The sequence below is a fragment of the Gekko japonicus genome, unplaced genomic scaffold (assembly GCF_001447785.1).
Source record: "Gekko japonicus isolate JY-2015 unplaced genomic scaffold, Gekko_japonicus_V1.1 scaffold276, whole genome shotgun sequence".
NCBI classification, from domain to species: domain Eukaryota; kingdom Metazoa; phylum Chordata; class Lepidosauria; order Squamata; family Gekkonidae; genus Gekko; species Gekko japonicus.
In genome coordinates this window covers 38,694-54,416 of record NW_015171510.1, presented here as the reverse complement: position 1 = coordinate 54,416, position 15,723 = coordinate 38,694, and the positions used below count along the sequence as shown (strand labels likewise).

The window sequence follows — 15,723 nt, the reverse complement described above, 5'->3', positions numbered from 1 at the left end:
ATTTCTGCAATGTCCTTTTGGAGATACCAACATTGAATTTCATTTCCTACATTGTTGCACACTCACCCATTTTGTGGAGGTCCTCTTGGAGTTCTTCACAATCAGTCTTGTTTTTTAACATCTTGAATCATTTGGAGTAATCTGCAAACTTGGCCACTACACTACTCACCACCAGTTCCAGATCATTTATGAATAAATTAAATGGTACCAGCCCCAATACCGATCCTTGTGGAACCCCACTGCTTGCTTCCGTCCATTGTAAGAACTGTCCATTGATTCCTACTCTTTGCTTCCTGTCATTTAACCAGTTTTTAATTCATAAGAGAACCTGTCCTCTTATCCCATGACTGCTAAGTTTACTCAGGAGTCTTTGGTGAGGTACCTTGTCAAAAGCCTTTTGAAAGTCCAGGTATATAATGTCTACTGGGTCACTGTTGTCTACATACTTGTTCACTTTCTCAAAAAACTCCAAAAGGTTGGTGAGGCAGGATTCCCCTTTGCAGAAGCTATGCTGATTTCCCCTCAGCAGGCTTTGTCCCTCTATGTGCTTAACAATGTTGTCTTTGATTACAGTGTCTACTAATTTGCCTAGGACAGACATTAGGCTGACTAGCCTTAATTTCCTGGTTCCCTTCTGGATCGCTTTTTAAAATTTGGTGTAACATTTGCTACTCTCAGTCTTGTGGTACAGTGGCTGAATTTAGTGATGTTACATATATGGGGTAGTAGATCAACTGTCTCACATCTGAGTTCTTTAAGAACTCTCGGGTATATGCCATCAGTACCTGGAGATTTATCTGTTTTTAATTTCCCCAGTAGGTTTAGAACTTCATCTCTGGTAACCTCAATTTGGCTCTGTTCTTCCAATTCCCTTGCTGAAAATAGGGGCTGTCCCCCCCTTAGTCATCTGTTTTCTAAACTGAAAAGTCCTAGACTCTTCAGCCTTTCCTGATAGCAAGGGTGCCCCAACCCCTTTATCATCCTGCCCTTTTCTGTCATTTTTCCAGCTCTGCAACATCCTTTTAAAAATACAGTGACCAGAACTGCATGCAGAGGAAATGGTGTAGAATTTGAGAATGGGAGGTCTGCTAATTAGTCCTGTCAGTAGTATTATTCTAAACCAGTGTCTTTTCCCCCACCTTTCGTGTTTCTTTTTAAAGGCTGTAGTCCTAAATAATCCCACTGGATTCAATTGTATATATTTCTGAGTAAACACACTTAAGACTTTTTAATTGGAGATTTATTGGCATTGTTCTTTGTTTTAAGTCATTATTATCATTCTAAATTTGAAATTCAGAAGCTTAATATGACACCAGGCTGATTAGACAGTGTCATACTACTTTTTTTAAACAATCCCATTTGTCTGCAGTTTTTTCCTGTAACAAGTTGCACCCTCAAAAGCAAGAACCTTGCACTGGTTTCATACAACCATTGTAGCTTTTTTGGCACCATATTCAATATTATTGATCCACTCTGACTGCCAGTGGCTCTCCAGGATCTTGGGCAGAAGTCTTTCATATCACCTACTACTTGATCCTTCTAACTGGAGATTCCAGGGATGAACCGAGGGCCTTCTGCATGCAAAGCAAATGCTCTGCCACTGAGCTACCATCCCCGTCCCCCATCTAATTCACAGGAGGTTAAAAATAAACGGGTGTGAGCAGGGTAAAAGTCACACAAATTGCAAAAGGGCTGAAGAGACATTTTCCTTTCAAGAGAATCCTGAGGCTGGCTTGTAGCCATGCATGCTTCGATGACTGATTCAGTTTGTTTTTCATCCATATATAAATATCTCTATGCCTGGCTGGGCATGAATCCTGGAATGCCACACCTGTGAGCACTAGTTATTTTTGTGCTTTAAATAGCTAAATTGCCATAGTTTAATTTTCCAAAGGTGTTGCTTTTATAATTCATTTTTGTTGCCTAGACAGATAAGACTGTACTTCCAGCTAACGCTTCTTACCTTCCTTGGATACGTTTCTGATCCAAATCTGGTTCACAGGGTTGTTTGGGTCTCTTATAGCGAACAGGTTTTATTGCAGTTATAAATATTTCGTTGTTATGCTTAGTATATTTACATGATTGTGGTGCATAGAGAACTCCTGAGCGTTTTGGATGGCTGAACATTCTTATGTAATCAAAAAATGTTCTTTAACGTTTTTTTGTATTTTACTCCTTCTGTGGCTCAAATGCTGGTTATGTAATCTATTTTGTTATTGTTATTTGTTGAAGCTTATTAACAAAATAATTTTTTTTAAAAAAAATTGTTGCCTACACAGACAGAAACAGTTTCAGGAGAGAGAAGTAATGGTGGTGGCAGTTCTTTATCATTTCAGTCAGCATCCTGGTTAAAAAACTGTGCAATGGGGGAGTGTTGCAGGGAAAAACCCAGAATTCTTATGGGCAGAACCTTGGAGCACGTAAGAGAGGGAGGTAGTGTGAGTCATTCATGCTGGCACGTCCTGAAGAAGAATGGTGCCCGTAGGGGAAGGAGGCTTGAACACCCAAGGCAAGCAAAAACAAGACGCTCGCTCACATGCAGCCCTTAGAATTACAGACTTCCAAGTAAACATACATAGGATTAGGTTTATGCTAACTAAACTATTGTTCTCTTCTGGTAAGAACTGAATTTGAGCACTGGGGCCGGGTGGAAGCATGTATAAAATCACACAAAGATGTGTACTTGCTTCCCAGTGCTCCTTTGCCTCGTAACCATTAGGGAGGTTTCTATTTTTTTAAAAAAAAGATACCTTCCACTTTGACCAGTTTAAGATTTCTTTTTTTACAGCAGCAGTACACACTCATTCACACTGAATGCCTAGCAAAAGAAACATGTCCTCAGGGTGAAAGTATAGCAAGCCAGTGTGATCTAGTGGACAGAATGGTAGTAAACTTGGACTGTAGCAAGTTGGGTTCAAATCCTCACTCAGTCTTGAAACTCACAGGTTAGGCTTTTGTCAGTCATCACCTCTGCCTAATGTCGGTCAAACAGTTATAATAAGGATGGGGGAGGGGAACCTGATACACAGCTCTGGATGTAATGTGATAAAGAAAATAAGTCAACACATTCTTCCATGAAAGCCAGAGAAGAAGATGCTGGTGGGAGAACAATGATCCAAATGAGTTTTCCTTTGGGAAGAGGAGTAATAAGAAACAACTGAGAAAATAATGGCCAAGCCTACCTGCTGTAAACAAAAAAATTAAAACTGGTTTTTTAAAAAGCTGAGAAGAGGGAAAGGCCGAAGCATGAGGACAGTGATCCATGAGGAGAGGATGTTCTGCGCCAACATGGCAGTCAGAAAATAGTGAGAGAGGGCATTGCCCCTCTGCTAGGAGCCCATTCAGAGAAGCAAAACTGTCCCGTGACAGGGGAGGAGGATTTGAGCATTAGCTCCTGGGCTAGACCTCGAGAAAGAGCTGCCTCTGCACAGGCAGAAGCGACATGTCAGGCTATGCAGCGACCACAAAGAACACAGAGGTTTCCCAAAGCTGACAAGTGCTTCCTAAAAGGATTTTTAAAAAAGACCTGCTGCTTTCTTTTACAATCAGTAATATTTGCATCTGTTCATTATTTATAGTGTAGGAAAGAAAAGCAAAAATTGGCTCAGAGCTGCAACCACTTTAGGCAATGTGCAGAATCCTAAGGGCTGTACTACGCCAGCCCTTATACAATGAAGCAGGCTGAGGACTCTTCTGCCTTATTGCAGGCTTCTATAAAGACTTTCCATTTTGCACCATGCAACAGTTCCTCCAAGAACCGAAACATAAGTTTCCTTGGGGGTACCATTCTGAGGCACTGGCAGCCTTTGGGTCATGAGCCACAGAATAAGCATTTAAATCTTGGCTATGGGAGCCATAATAAAATTCAGAGTTATCCAAAATTCAACCATTTCGGTAAATACTAATGGTTAAAGCAAATGGCACTGAATGTTATGAAACCCATTTCTGACAGCAAGAGAGTTTCTGATTTTGAATCCTGCATTTGTCAATGTTTAGCAAACATTTGCTTGGTGGTCTTCCCCGTCTAATTTTCAGTTCTAGACTCAATGATAAAATGTATGCTTACTGAGAAAGAAACACTGTAAAATACAGTTTCCATTTATGTAAGTATCCCTGTTGTCCATCATGGGAGGAGCATTCCAGAACTGAAAGCAAAGACTCTCTTCCCCGTACACCTGCTCCAGCATCCTTAATTGTCAAATAAGTCCCTCAAACATAATTACAAATTTTACAAGAGTTCACCAGAACAGGAGACTCCAATTGGAGGTGAGCACTAATTGTAAGGCATGTTCAGGTTAGAGGTAGGCTTTGGGCTTTCCACAGATTTTGACACAATTAGTGTCTTATTTCCTCCTCTTCCAAAGAAATACAGTCTTTTATACTTCCATTTATCTTGCCCGGAATTTTTCTTTTATCAGGGCAATGAAGGAAGACTTAACTTTTACCACAACCCTGATTTGTCTGGCTTCCCAAACTGAATGATACTTTGTGGATCTTCATGTGTTTGGATAAGTGGTCACTGCGGGCAAATTTCTTCTCACAAACTTGGCACTGATAAGGCTTGAGTCCAGAATGGGAACGCTTGTGGCGAGAGAGTTCATCCGAACGAGAGAACCTGCAGAGAGAGAGATGTTTACCAAGGAGCCTGTTTTTATGTTTGATGTCATCACAGACAAACCACAGTATGCAGAAAATAATTCTGGGATGTAGGATAAATTACCTAAACCATGGTGCTCTAGTCTGATTCTTAAGTGCAGGGTTTTTCCATTTCCAAAATTATATTTCTTCTCTCTCACACTTTCAAACCACATACCACAGAAAAACAGCTGTAAACATGAGTGTCTGCATTGTGGGAATTGGGAAATACCACCCCAAGGGCCAGTTCACACCATTTGTAAGCTCTGCAGGCGGTGGAACATGTGAAGAAATCTCAAGCTCTTATGGGCACACACACATGTCAAAAGTCATTTATGAATCAAAGCATCTACATATAGGGATGTGTCGACCTATCCATCAAAATAATTCAAAGATCTTAACAAATATTACCAAAGTAATAATACTGTTGTGAAATACTCTATTTTTAGAGAAGGAGAACACAGATGCAGCACTTGTCCAACATTAACATAACTAATCAGGAATAGACTGAACATGATCTCACTGTCAAAGTAGTTGTAGCAGAAACAACCCCCAACCAAATATTTTATTTTCTGAACCAAACAGGCCTGTTGAGCTCAACTGAAATCTTCAAGTGGGACAATATAACGGAATTATTTTCTCCCTTGACAATCTTATAATGAGCTATACGCTGACCGGCACCTTTGCAACTTCAGACCATGAAAAATAGTTCATGATTAAGACCCTATTGTATAGATCAAGACAGGTAGCCATGTTAGTCTGTCTGAAGCAGTAGAGAAGAGCAAGAGTCTAGTTGCACCTTAAAAACTAACATGAGCAGTGCCTTATGAAAGCTCACACCCTGCCACACATTTTGTTAGTCTTTAAGGTGCTAGTGGGCTCTTGTTCTTTTCTACTACCATAGGGTATATTATACATTTATGTAATATTTATTTCATTTATTTAAAACTTTTATTAGGTGCCTTTCTACTTCATGGAAGACAAGGAACATTACTGTAGATAAAATGCACAAAATAGAATATATAGGATACCAAAATTTAAAGTCACCATTTAGGACTGCCAGTAAACTAATCAAATGTGGGCCTAAAAGCACTGTCTTCAACTGCTTCCTAAAGATCAAAAATCAGGGGGCCAGGCACACCTCCTTGGGGAGGTTGTTCCATAATCATAGGGCTGCCACTGCAAAGTCACTTCTTTGGTTGATGGAACAATCTGGAGGGCCTCTCCCTGTGATCTTAGTATCCAGGCAGGAATATAGAGAACATACTGCATGTACATGTGGTGGGTGACAGCTGAGACACACAGCTAATTGCAGTTCCTCAGTGTGTATTCATATGTTGAAACATGAAGTATCTGCTTCCAAAATGACAGTATGCATTTGTGTACTTGTAATATATGTTCTTAATCTAAATCATGACAGCTTGATGACTGCACAGAATTTGCGGTGTGCAGGAGAGAGACTGTGGAGCTGCGGTGGCTCAAGTGGTTAAGACGCTGAACTGCAGGCTGTGGAAGGTCAGTAGTTCAGCAGTTCGAGACCCAGGTGCCGCATGATGGAGTGAGCTCCAGTCAAAAGTTCCAGCTCCTGCCAACCTAGCAGTTCGAAAGCAAGAAATTGCAGGTAGATAAATAGGTACCACTTCGGTGGGACGGTAACAGCGTTCCGTGCGCCTTGGTGTTTAGTCATGCCGGCCACATGACCACGGAAACATCTTCAGACAGAGCTGGCTCTTCGGCTTTGAAACGGAGATGAGCACCGCAACCCTAGAGTCGGATTCGACTGACTTTCGAGCAAGGGAACCTTTACCTTTAGGAGAGAGACTGCTAGCTTTATGTGCAGGTCTTAAAATTCCCTCAGTTTTTGTAAGCAAAAATACCCTTTTCTTTGCCCTTTCATCAGTGATCTGTACCTGGTGGCAGATCGGGATCTTCTAATGTAACATCTAGTTTGGCCATAAGCTTTCAAACTGAACAATGGAATCTTGGTAACTGAGATATATGATAGAAGAGCTTATTGACTATGTACAAGAAGAATGCATTGTCAAAAGCTTGCTGTGTTCACTGCTTATGACACCACACAGCATGGTGTATGACTCCATAGAGAGCCAGCACGGTATAGTGATTAAGAGCGATGGACCCTGATTCGGAGAACTGAGTTTGATTCCCCACTCCTCCACATAAAGCCAGCTGGGTGACCTTGGGTCAGCCACAGCTCTTTCAGAGCTCTCTCAGCCCCAAAATGTCTACTTTGTCACTAAAAGAGCTAGAACTTAAGGCTGCCAGACAATCTTAGGATTTCTTGGCTATACTACACACAATGCCATATGATAATTACTATTACACCACACCGCCCATGGGATTTCCAGCTCCTATCTAATATAACAGAGGGATCTACTTTTAAGAGAACACTGCAGAGATCAGATTTCTAAGATATTTTCCAGATCTTCAAAGAAAAAGTACTGACTAACTTTCTGCAGAAGTACATTCCACGATCTCAAATCATCATTGCAAAAGATGCTGGAAGGAAGCAGATCAGCCAAGGACACTCTAGAGCATGACTTTTGACCTCTTGCTGTTGTTCACCTACAGGCTAAGAGGGAAGGGGCTGCAAAGCAGCATATGGTCCAGGAGAGAACTGGGCAGTTTCTTGCTGCATTTGTTCATCACAATTCACCAAATTTTCCAGCTTTTGAAATTCTAGTAGCACTCTCCTTCCACTCACAGGTAAGAAAAAGAGGAGCCATTTGTTTCCTCTCTGTTGTCACAAGAAGAAACCTGCTGGATCAGCACAATGGTCCATCTAGGCCACCCATATGGCTCTGGGAAGCCCACAGGCAGGGCATCATGGCTAACAGCCACTTACAGATTGATCCTCCATGCATTTGTCTACTCTCTTAGGGAAACTGTCTGAGCCATCACTGCATCTTGTAGCAATGATTGCTTTAGTTAATTTTGTGCTGTGTGAAGAACAATTTCTATTTGTCCCATGTTTACAGTCCATCAATTTCCTTTGATGAATGAGTACTTCATAGGATGTCCTATGCTTTGTGGATGTTGATATTGTAACATGAACTGAAAACTTTCAATGAATTGCAGGATCAAAAAAAATTCTTTATTTCTTTGGGGGTGCGTTTCCCTTTCCCCACAACAAACTGATTGTGGAAGGAAAACAGAGATTAGAAAAAGCTTCCTCCAAGCCAAATTCCAAACCCAACTCCCCCCCCCCCTGCCCCGTCAGAGTCCTCCCATCACTGGGGATAAGGAACTGTGGTTGAGAAACAATGCGTCAAACAGGTCACCCTCTCTTGAACCAATTTCTCATCACCTTCCTCGTGGTATTTTCAGCCTCACTCTGTCCCTTGATGGTTGCTCTCCTGTCCCACCCAGCGGAGCCTATTATCTGTGAACTGCCCTGCACTGGGTTCTCAGTGAAGTGACAGTAGCATGCATGTGCAACCCTCATCAGTAATTTTTTGGGAGAATGTGCTTTAAAGCCTAGTATGGCCTGGGACCAACATACCTTAAGGACCGCCTTCTCCCATACGAACCTACGCCTTCCAGTCATCCCCAGAGACCCCATTTCCATTGCCGCCACCACCTGAGGCTAGACAGGCGGCAACCCAAGAAAGGGCCTTCTCCACTGTGGCACCAAAACTTTGGAGCTCCCTCCCCAGGGAGATTTGCCTGTCTCCCTCTATCGGTGTCTTTCACGAGCAGGTGAAGTCTTTTTTTGTTTCGTCTGGCATTCCCCCAATAATTGTTTTTGGCCCTCCTAGTGTTTTTTATGTGTTTTAAACTGGACTGTATATTTTAACTGTACTTTTATTTTTTAAATAGTTTAATGTTCACCAACTTGTGAATCCTGATTGGGTGGAAAGGTGGCATAAAAATGTTTTTAAAAAATAAATAGTAAATATAAATATAATAAATAAATTAGAAATTGCCTCTACATAACAGGCAAAATGGCCATGCATTAGAGCCTGTTGGTCAATGATGCTTGTTATATACTTGTACACACATGGACAATTAATTTGTTCAGAGGTAAATGATGTGAGAGTCCTGTGTTTTACACTGGGGAGAGTGAAAGCAGCGTGGATTTAGAAAAGTATTTCAAAAAGGACAATAAGTTTAGAAATAGGTCCCACTTCAAAAAGTTTGAGAACCATTACTTTAGGTGAGTAAAGCCTTGATCGATTCTCTAATCCTCTGGCAAGGATGTTCAGTCACATTTGGGAGAAAGGTTTCATTGTGGTATGTATGCAAATGGAAAGTTTCTGAAATTTATTTCTTTGCTTCCATGATGTTGGCTACCATGATGTTGGTCTTTATCAGTTAAAGCTTTCCCCATTATTGCTAAGAAAACTGTTAACTGTGTGATCTCATGCTATGATTAAAATCACAGAAAGCCTAAAAAAAAAAAGATTCAGTCAATCTCCAACCAGAGATGAAAAAATTATTTTGATTGCCAGTTAAATGACATTAACCAAGTAATTAATTCCTGATTAAATATGTGTATTTTAAAAACTGGAGCCGTCTCTTGCAAAAGAGTAAAAATGATAAATTAAAAACACTGGAGATGGTCACCCATCTGTGCCCAGTTGGTGTACATATTTGATTCAATAAATTAAAAATTAGATTTCAAACATTATGTGATTTGCCTACATTACAGTATTGAACATTTCAAAAACTTCCTTGAGGAACAAGATACGTTAAAAACAAAATGCTAAAAATAATCAAATTGCTGGATATCTTTAGGAACAAGGCTGTTTTCATTCTTTTTTTTACAGTGCAATTAAAAAAAAATACTTTCCATTTTCACACACTTACCTCCAGCCACAGTCCGGCCATGTACAGATGTATGGCTTTTCTCCAGTATGGCGTCGGAAGTGAGCCTTCAGATGAGAACTTTTGGTGTACATCTTGGTACAGCCAGGATGTGTGCACTTGTGGACTCGGATGACTGAAGAGGAGGCTTTGGGGACCTTGGCTTCCACGTTCCTTGTGCTTCCAATGACTCCTGGCCTCAATGTCACAGGCAAAGGAGCTATTCGTACATACTTCTGGTCTGTGCTTATCATAGGGCTCTGGATGACCTGAGGAAGAATGGTCACACTCTGGCCTTGCATTTTGATGACCAGTTGGGCCACTTTGATACTTCCAGTAAGGCCCTGAGTTGATGAACTACCTTCACTTGCTTGAATGGGCTGGATCTGAAGAACAGGAACATTTCCCATTGTTTCAGGGATGCTTGTACCTGCAGCAGCCACTCCAGATGAAACACGGCTTGAAAGGTCTTCATTTAGAGCAGTTCTAGAAATACACTGATTCCCAGGGCTGCTCAAATTGATCTCAGATTTTATCTCAAGCTGCCCTCCTACTGATTGCTTGCTGTTTGGCTCATCCTTAAGAAATGCTGTCTTCTCATTCAGGAACTCCTCAATCTCCTCCAGGGTAGGGATGAAATCCCTAGAGAGTTCTGTACAAAAATCAGGTAGCTTGAGATGGGCTTCATAGATGGTGCTCTGGGGTTTCTCTACTTCCTTCTTTATCTTAGGCAGTGAGACATCTATCTCCAAAGAGCTGGGAAGGTTGGAGAGAATTGCTGGATTTGATACTTGTTTTCCATCGCAACCCTCCAGTAGGTTTAATGGTGGCATATCAGGCTTAAGTGCATCTGCAGTGCTATCTAGTTGAAAAGGTGCTGACGTAGTCAACAGACCTGAAGCAGATACCAGTTTGCTATCATTTACTGAGACCATTAGTTGGTCTTCTTCCACAGAAACAGGCTTATCAGTGGCTGAAAATCACAAAGTCTAGTAAGCTACAGATCCACCTGCAAGAAAACAACCACAATGAAGTTTTTTGACGTAAGAAAAACCAACAGCATATGGAACAAAGAACAACTAAAGAGGGTCTCTGTTCTAACAGAAGATGAATCAAGAACAGGAGGATAGTAAAAAGCCCAGTAGCACCTTTAAGACTAACAAACTTTGTTGTAGCATAAGCTTTTGAGAAACACAGATGACGAAGAGAGCTGTGTTTCTCGAAAGCTTATGCTACAATAAAGTTTGTTAGTCTTAAAGGTGCTACTGGACTTTTTACTATTTTGCAGCAACAGATGAATACAGCTAAGTCCTCTGAACCAAGAACAGGAGGGTTATTAAGCCAAATCTAGCATTCAAATGGGAAAATGACGCTGGCCAGTGTGGTGTAGTGATAAAAGTGATAAATGTTCAAATCCCTACTCTGCCATGGACGCTTGCTGGGTGACCTTTAGCCTGTCATACACTCTCAGCCTAACCTAACTCACACCCAGCTGAATTATTTAGAATGATTTGATTCATTATTGCTCTGCCACAAGGCAGACCAAACGTCAGGGAATTGGATATTGGGTGTGAGGCTTTTACGAGCTACTTTGCAGATAAAGTCTTGTCGCTCCGCCATGATCTCCCCGCTACAGTTGATACAGTGAGCAAACTCAAGGCTCCATGCACATCTTCTAGTCAGGTTATGGATCATTTCAGTCTGCTCAGCCTAGAGGAAGTCAACAAATTGCTCCTAAGTGTACACCCTACTACTTGTTCCCTTGATCCATGTCCTTTGTGGCTAATTAAAGCTGGCCACAAGGGGTTTTGAGGTGCCCTACGGGAGACTGTTCCCTGAGGCATTTAAGGAAGCAGTGGTCCACCCTCTCCTGAAAAGCCATCCTTGGACCCGGCCGAATTGGCAAACTATTTGGGCAAGATAATAGAGGGGGCAGTGGCAATTCAGTTACACAGCTTTTTGGATGACGCTTCCATTTTACACCCCTTCCAGTCCGGTTTTCACCCGGGCCATGGGACGGAGATGGCACTGGTTGCCCTCATGTACGACCTCTAGAGGCATCTGGATCAGGGCAGATCAACAGCGCTGTTGTTGTTGGACCTGTCAGCTGCATTCAACACGGTCGACCATCAGCTACTGATCCACCACCTCACCAACACTGGAGTCCAGGGGCTGGCCTTGCAATGGTTTGCCTCCTTTCTCCAAGGTCAGGGACAAAGGGTGGCTCTGGGGGAACAGCTATCCTGAAAGCACCCACTAGGTTGTGGAGTGCCTCAAGGGGCAGTGCTGTCCCCGATGCTTTTTAATATCTATATGCACCCCCTTGCACAGATTACCTGGAAGCATGGGCTGGGATGTCACCAGTATGTGAATGACACCTACATCTATCTGCGGTAGGAGGCCAGTCTGGACCGGGCGTTACAAGCTGTGGCTGGTTGGCTTAGGCTGAGCCAATTGAAATTGAATCTGACGAAGACGGAGGTCCTGTGCTTGAGCCGGGCCGCCCGAGGGTAGGGATCCCGCTCCCAACCTTCGATGGGGCACTACTGGTGCCAGTGCCGAAGGTTAGGAGTCTGGGAGTGCTCCTAGATGCCTCTTTAACAATGGAGGCTCAGGTAGCAGCCACTGCCAACAATTAACAGCTAACAGCTGAAGGATAGAGAGCCCTGCCCCCCTGGAATTTTCCAACAACAGCCTGAGCCAGCCACCTATAGGACAACTAAAGGAAGGTCTAGGAGCCGACTGTGAGACGGGAGTATCAAACAATGGCTACCATAGCTAAACTAACAATAGTGACTACCAGCACTTTATTATGTCGGATGGTTTAGATGGTTTTAGAATTGTTTTAACTGTAATTTAGGTTTTAATGTAATTTATGTGTTTATTCCTATGTAAACCCCCCTGAGCCGGCTTTGGCTGGGAGGGTGAGGTAGAAATTTGATAAATAAATCAATACCTCACAGGGTTTGTTGTGAGAATAAAATGGAGGAGAGGAGAACAACGTAAGATGCTTTGGGGTCCATATTGGGGAAATAAAACAAATAAATGAAATCTCCCCCCCCCAAGCTTCTGTTAGAGCCCAAAGGGGAAAAGGAAGGTAAAAAGAAGAACCTAATAGGATAATTTCAGTTTTGTGAAATTGGTTTCTTTTAGGAAATGTCATGGGGGAAGCAATTAAACCCAGCCTCTCCCCAGCTCACCACATCTAAATTTCCCCCCCTATTCCATCCCAGTGGATGCTATTTTCAGGTAGTGGATCACCCACATAATGCACAGTTTGTCCCTCATTCCACCTGTGATAGTTACTGCCCGTATCCCCAGTTTAGTAGGTAATCTGGAGAGCAGGAAGTCTCCTGGGGAAAGGACCTCACCTACAGCAGGAAGCCAGCCAGCAGGCTGCACAGCCCACAGGCATCTAGAATTGTTCCTTGTCAGCCATGTGTGGACCAAGAACTAATTAGTTTTAAGAATACCGTTCTGTAATTTTGGTAATCCGTTTTCTTTTAGATGTTTATATGTCACCTGTCAAACCAGTACAAGGTCCCCAACGTTGCAAACATTTCAAACTTAAAACATTAAAACATTAAATACAGCATTTAAAATACACACACACATATATGTATGTGTATATATGTGTGTATATGTATGTGTGTATATGTGTGTATATATGTGTTTATATGTATATGTGTGTGTGTATTTGTGTGTGTGTCATTTTCTTTTAGATGTTTATATGTCACCTTTCAAACCAGTACAAGGTCCCCAACATTGCAAACATTGCAAACTTAAAACATGAAAACATTAAATACAGCATTTAAAATACACACACACACACATATGTATGTGTATATATCTGTGTATATGTATGTATGTATATGTGTGTATGTATATGTGTATATGTATATTTGTGTGTGTGTGTGTGTACACATAAGCATATATAACACACAAACATGGAAGAGGGCTAATAAGAGTTAGTGAAGGAATGTGGAACAAAACAAAATAAAAGACTTCACTGGCTGGCAGAAGCAGACTATAAATGATGTAAATAAATACATATAATGGAAACTTGGAGCATCCATTGCTCCTGTCTGTTACAGAAATGTGCTGATACTGGTGCAGAAATAAAATTTTGGACAGACTTGAAATCCATTAAAATTTTAGCATGTGACAGCTTGGAATTCAAGCTTCGCTTTTACAACGTGGCTTTCATTTCTAACTGATATAGCACACCAGATACATTAACAGTGTAGTCTTATGCAGAATTACTGAAAGCACAACTAGGGATTCAAATGTTTGTTGTCGAAGGCTTTCACAGCCGGACTTCATTAGTTGTTGTAGATTTTCCAGGATGTGTGGCCGTGGTCTTGGCATTGTAGTACCTGACATTTTGCCAGCAGCTGTGACTGGCATCCTCAGAGGTATAACACAGAAAGATGGAGAGACCACGGCCATGCAGCCTGAAAAATCTACAACAACTAATTCAAATGTTTATTTTTGATAATACACCCAGACCATAAATGAACAGTGTTTAAGTTATTTCATGACCTGCCCATGAGAAAATACAGGGCAAATGCCTGACATTTTGGAATGCACATTGTAACAACATTCACAACACTGGGACTGAATCTCTTGCTTCAATAGCTGCTTGGAGAATACATAAAGCAAGATATGAGATTGTGCTGAGCAGGTCTCATGCTTCTTTCTCCTCCCTTTTGTCAGCAGCTGCTGACATAAAGGCCAGAACATGTTAATGTCAGAGAATTCGACATTCCTTTTGGTTTTCAGATAAGTCTGTAGAAATCAACTTCAATTGTTTCTAGTTTTCATTACTAAAATAGTTTTGAGTTATATTCCTCTACCCCCTACCCATTTGTGTTTCTTAAGACTCGAAACTTTTCCAGATTTATATAATGGATTTTTTTTCTTTTCTCTTTTTTTTAAAAATAGATGTTATTAATGGACTACAGAAGAAAGAAAGAGACAGTGACTACAGATACAAAGAAACTAACACACAACAAACATGGAGCATGTACTCATTATGACTACTTAAATTTTACATAGGTGGAATCATTTATTTTATGCACCTAGACCACTTTAACCATTTAAAGTGTAGAGCTTATAACTTAATAATTATGTTGTACATTTTTTAAGATATTCCTCAATCCATCTATAAAATCTTGACCAGGTCTTCTCAAAACATGGGATGAAAAGCAAAATTAAAATAGAACAAGCTCTAGGTACACCTATACCATGGGTTTTTTATTTACAATTAAGCCACTGCATTCAATCTCTAAAGATACCGGATATGATGGCACGACCACTAACAGATCTAGAACGCATAATTCGAGATTCAGATGAACTGTACAAAGGACTCATATCAAAGATGTACACAATACTGCTCCAAAAACCCTCCAAAGCTCCAATGGCTTATCAATATGCATGGCAGAAAGATTGCACTACGACACTAGATGAGGAAACTTGGTCTAAATTCTGGAATTCTACTAGCTTTTCAACTAGCTCTATTGCAATACGTTTTCAAAATCTGAAAATAATGTCTAGATGGTACGCAACACCCCAGAAAATTTCACATATATCATCATCATTATCCCCAAACTGTTGGAAAGGCTGCCAACAAATTGGAGATTTTGCTCACTGTTGGTGGGAATGTGGAAAGATCAAAACATTCTGGCAGGAAGTTATTAAAATAATTAAAGAAGTTACTTCAATACAAGTTCCATTCACACCGGAAACACTGTTTTTAAATACCTGGCCATCAGAATTAATGAAGAGACCACATAAAGCAACTATCGAAATAATGCTAGACGCTGCCAAGACCACAATTGCTACTCTTTGGAAAGATATTAAAACTCCAACAACAGAAAATTGGTTCCGAAAATTATGGAATCACTATTTAATGGATTCTGTTTCAAGCAAACTACTTCTCAAAGCCCAAAACATCAAAGGTTTGTTGAAAAGTGGTACCCAATTTTAGATTATCTATCTCAACAACAATTTATCTCCTCTGAATGGTCCCAATTCTATAAGTGGATTTAACAAGGTTTTTTTTTCCTATTGAACCAAAGGCTCATGAATACATATCTTCTGTACACAAATATGGTAACATTATCCTTAATTCCTGTAGTGTGTTTTTCAAATGTATGTTGCACCGTTATTATTATTATTTATTTTCTTTGTTTAGCTACTTCACCGTATATATGTTTTAATATTATACTACTACTATTATTATTATTATTATTATTATTATTA

General features: G+C 40.8%; 1 protein-coding gene across 1 annotated transcript in view; it reads right to left on the bottom strand.

The window, feature by feature from the left end:
* Window positions 1-2,293: 2,293 nt before the first annotated feature.
* LOC107117257 (Krueppel-like factor 15) overlaps window positions 2,294-15,723 on the bottom strand; it is a 23,074-nt gene continuing 9,644 nt past the window's right edge. The window contains exons 2-3 of the mRNA XM_015419345.1: window positions 9,463-10,468; window positions 2,294-4,615 (exon numbers count right to left, since the gene is read on the bottom strand). Coding sequence (XP_015274831.1) covers window positions 4,435-4,615; window positions 9,463-10,394 — 1,113 coding nt within the window. The 5' untranslated portion in view covers window positions 10,395-10,468 and the 3' untranslated portion in view covers window positions 2,294-4,434. The remainder of the gene's footprint in view (window positions 4,616-9,462; window positions 10,469-15,723) is intronic.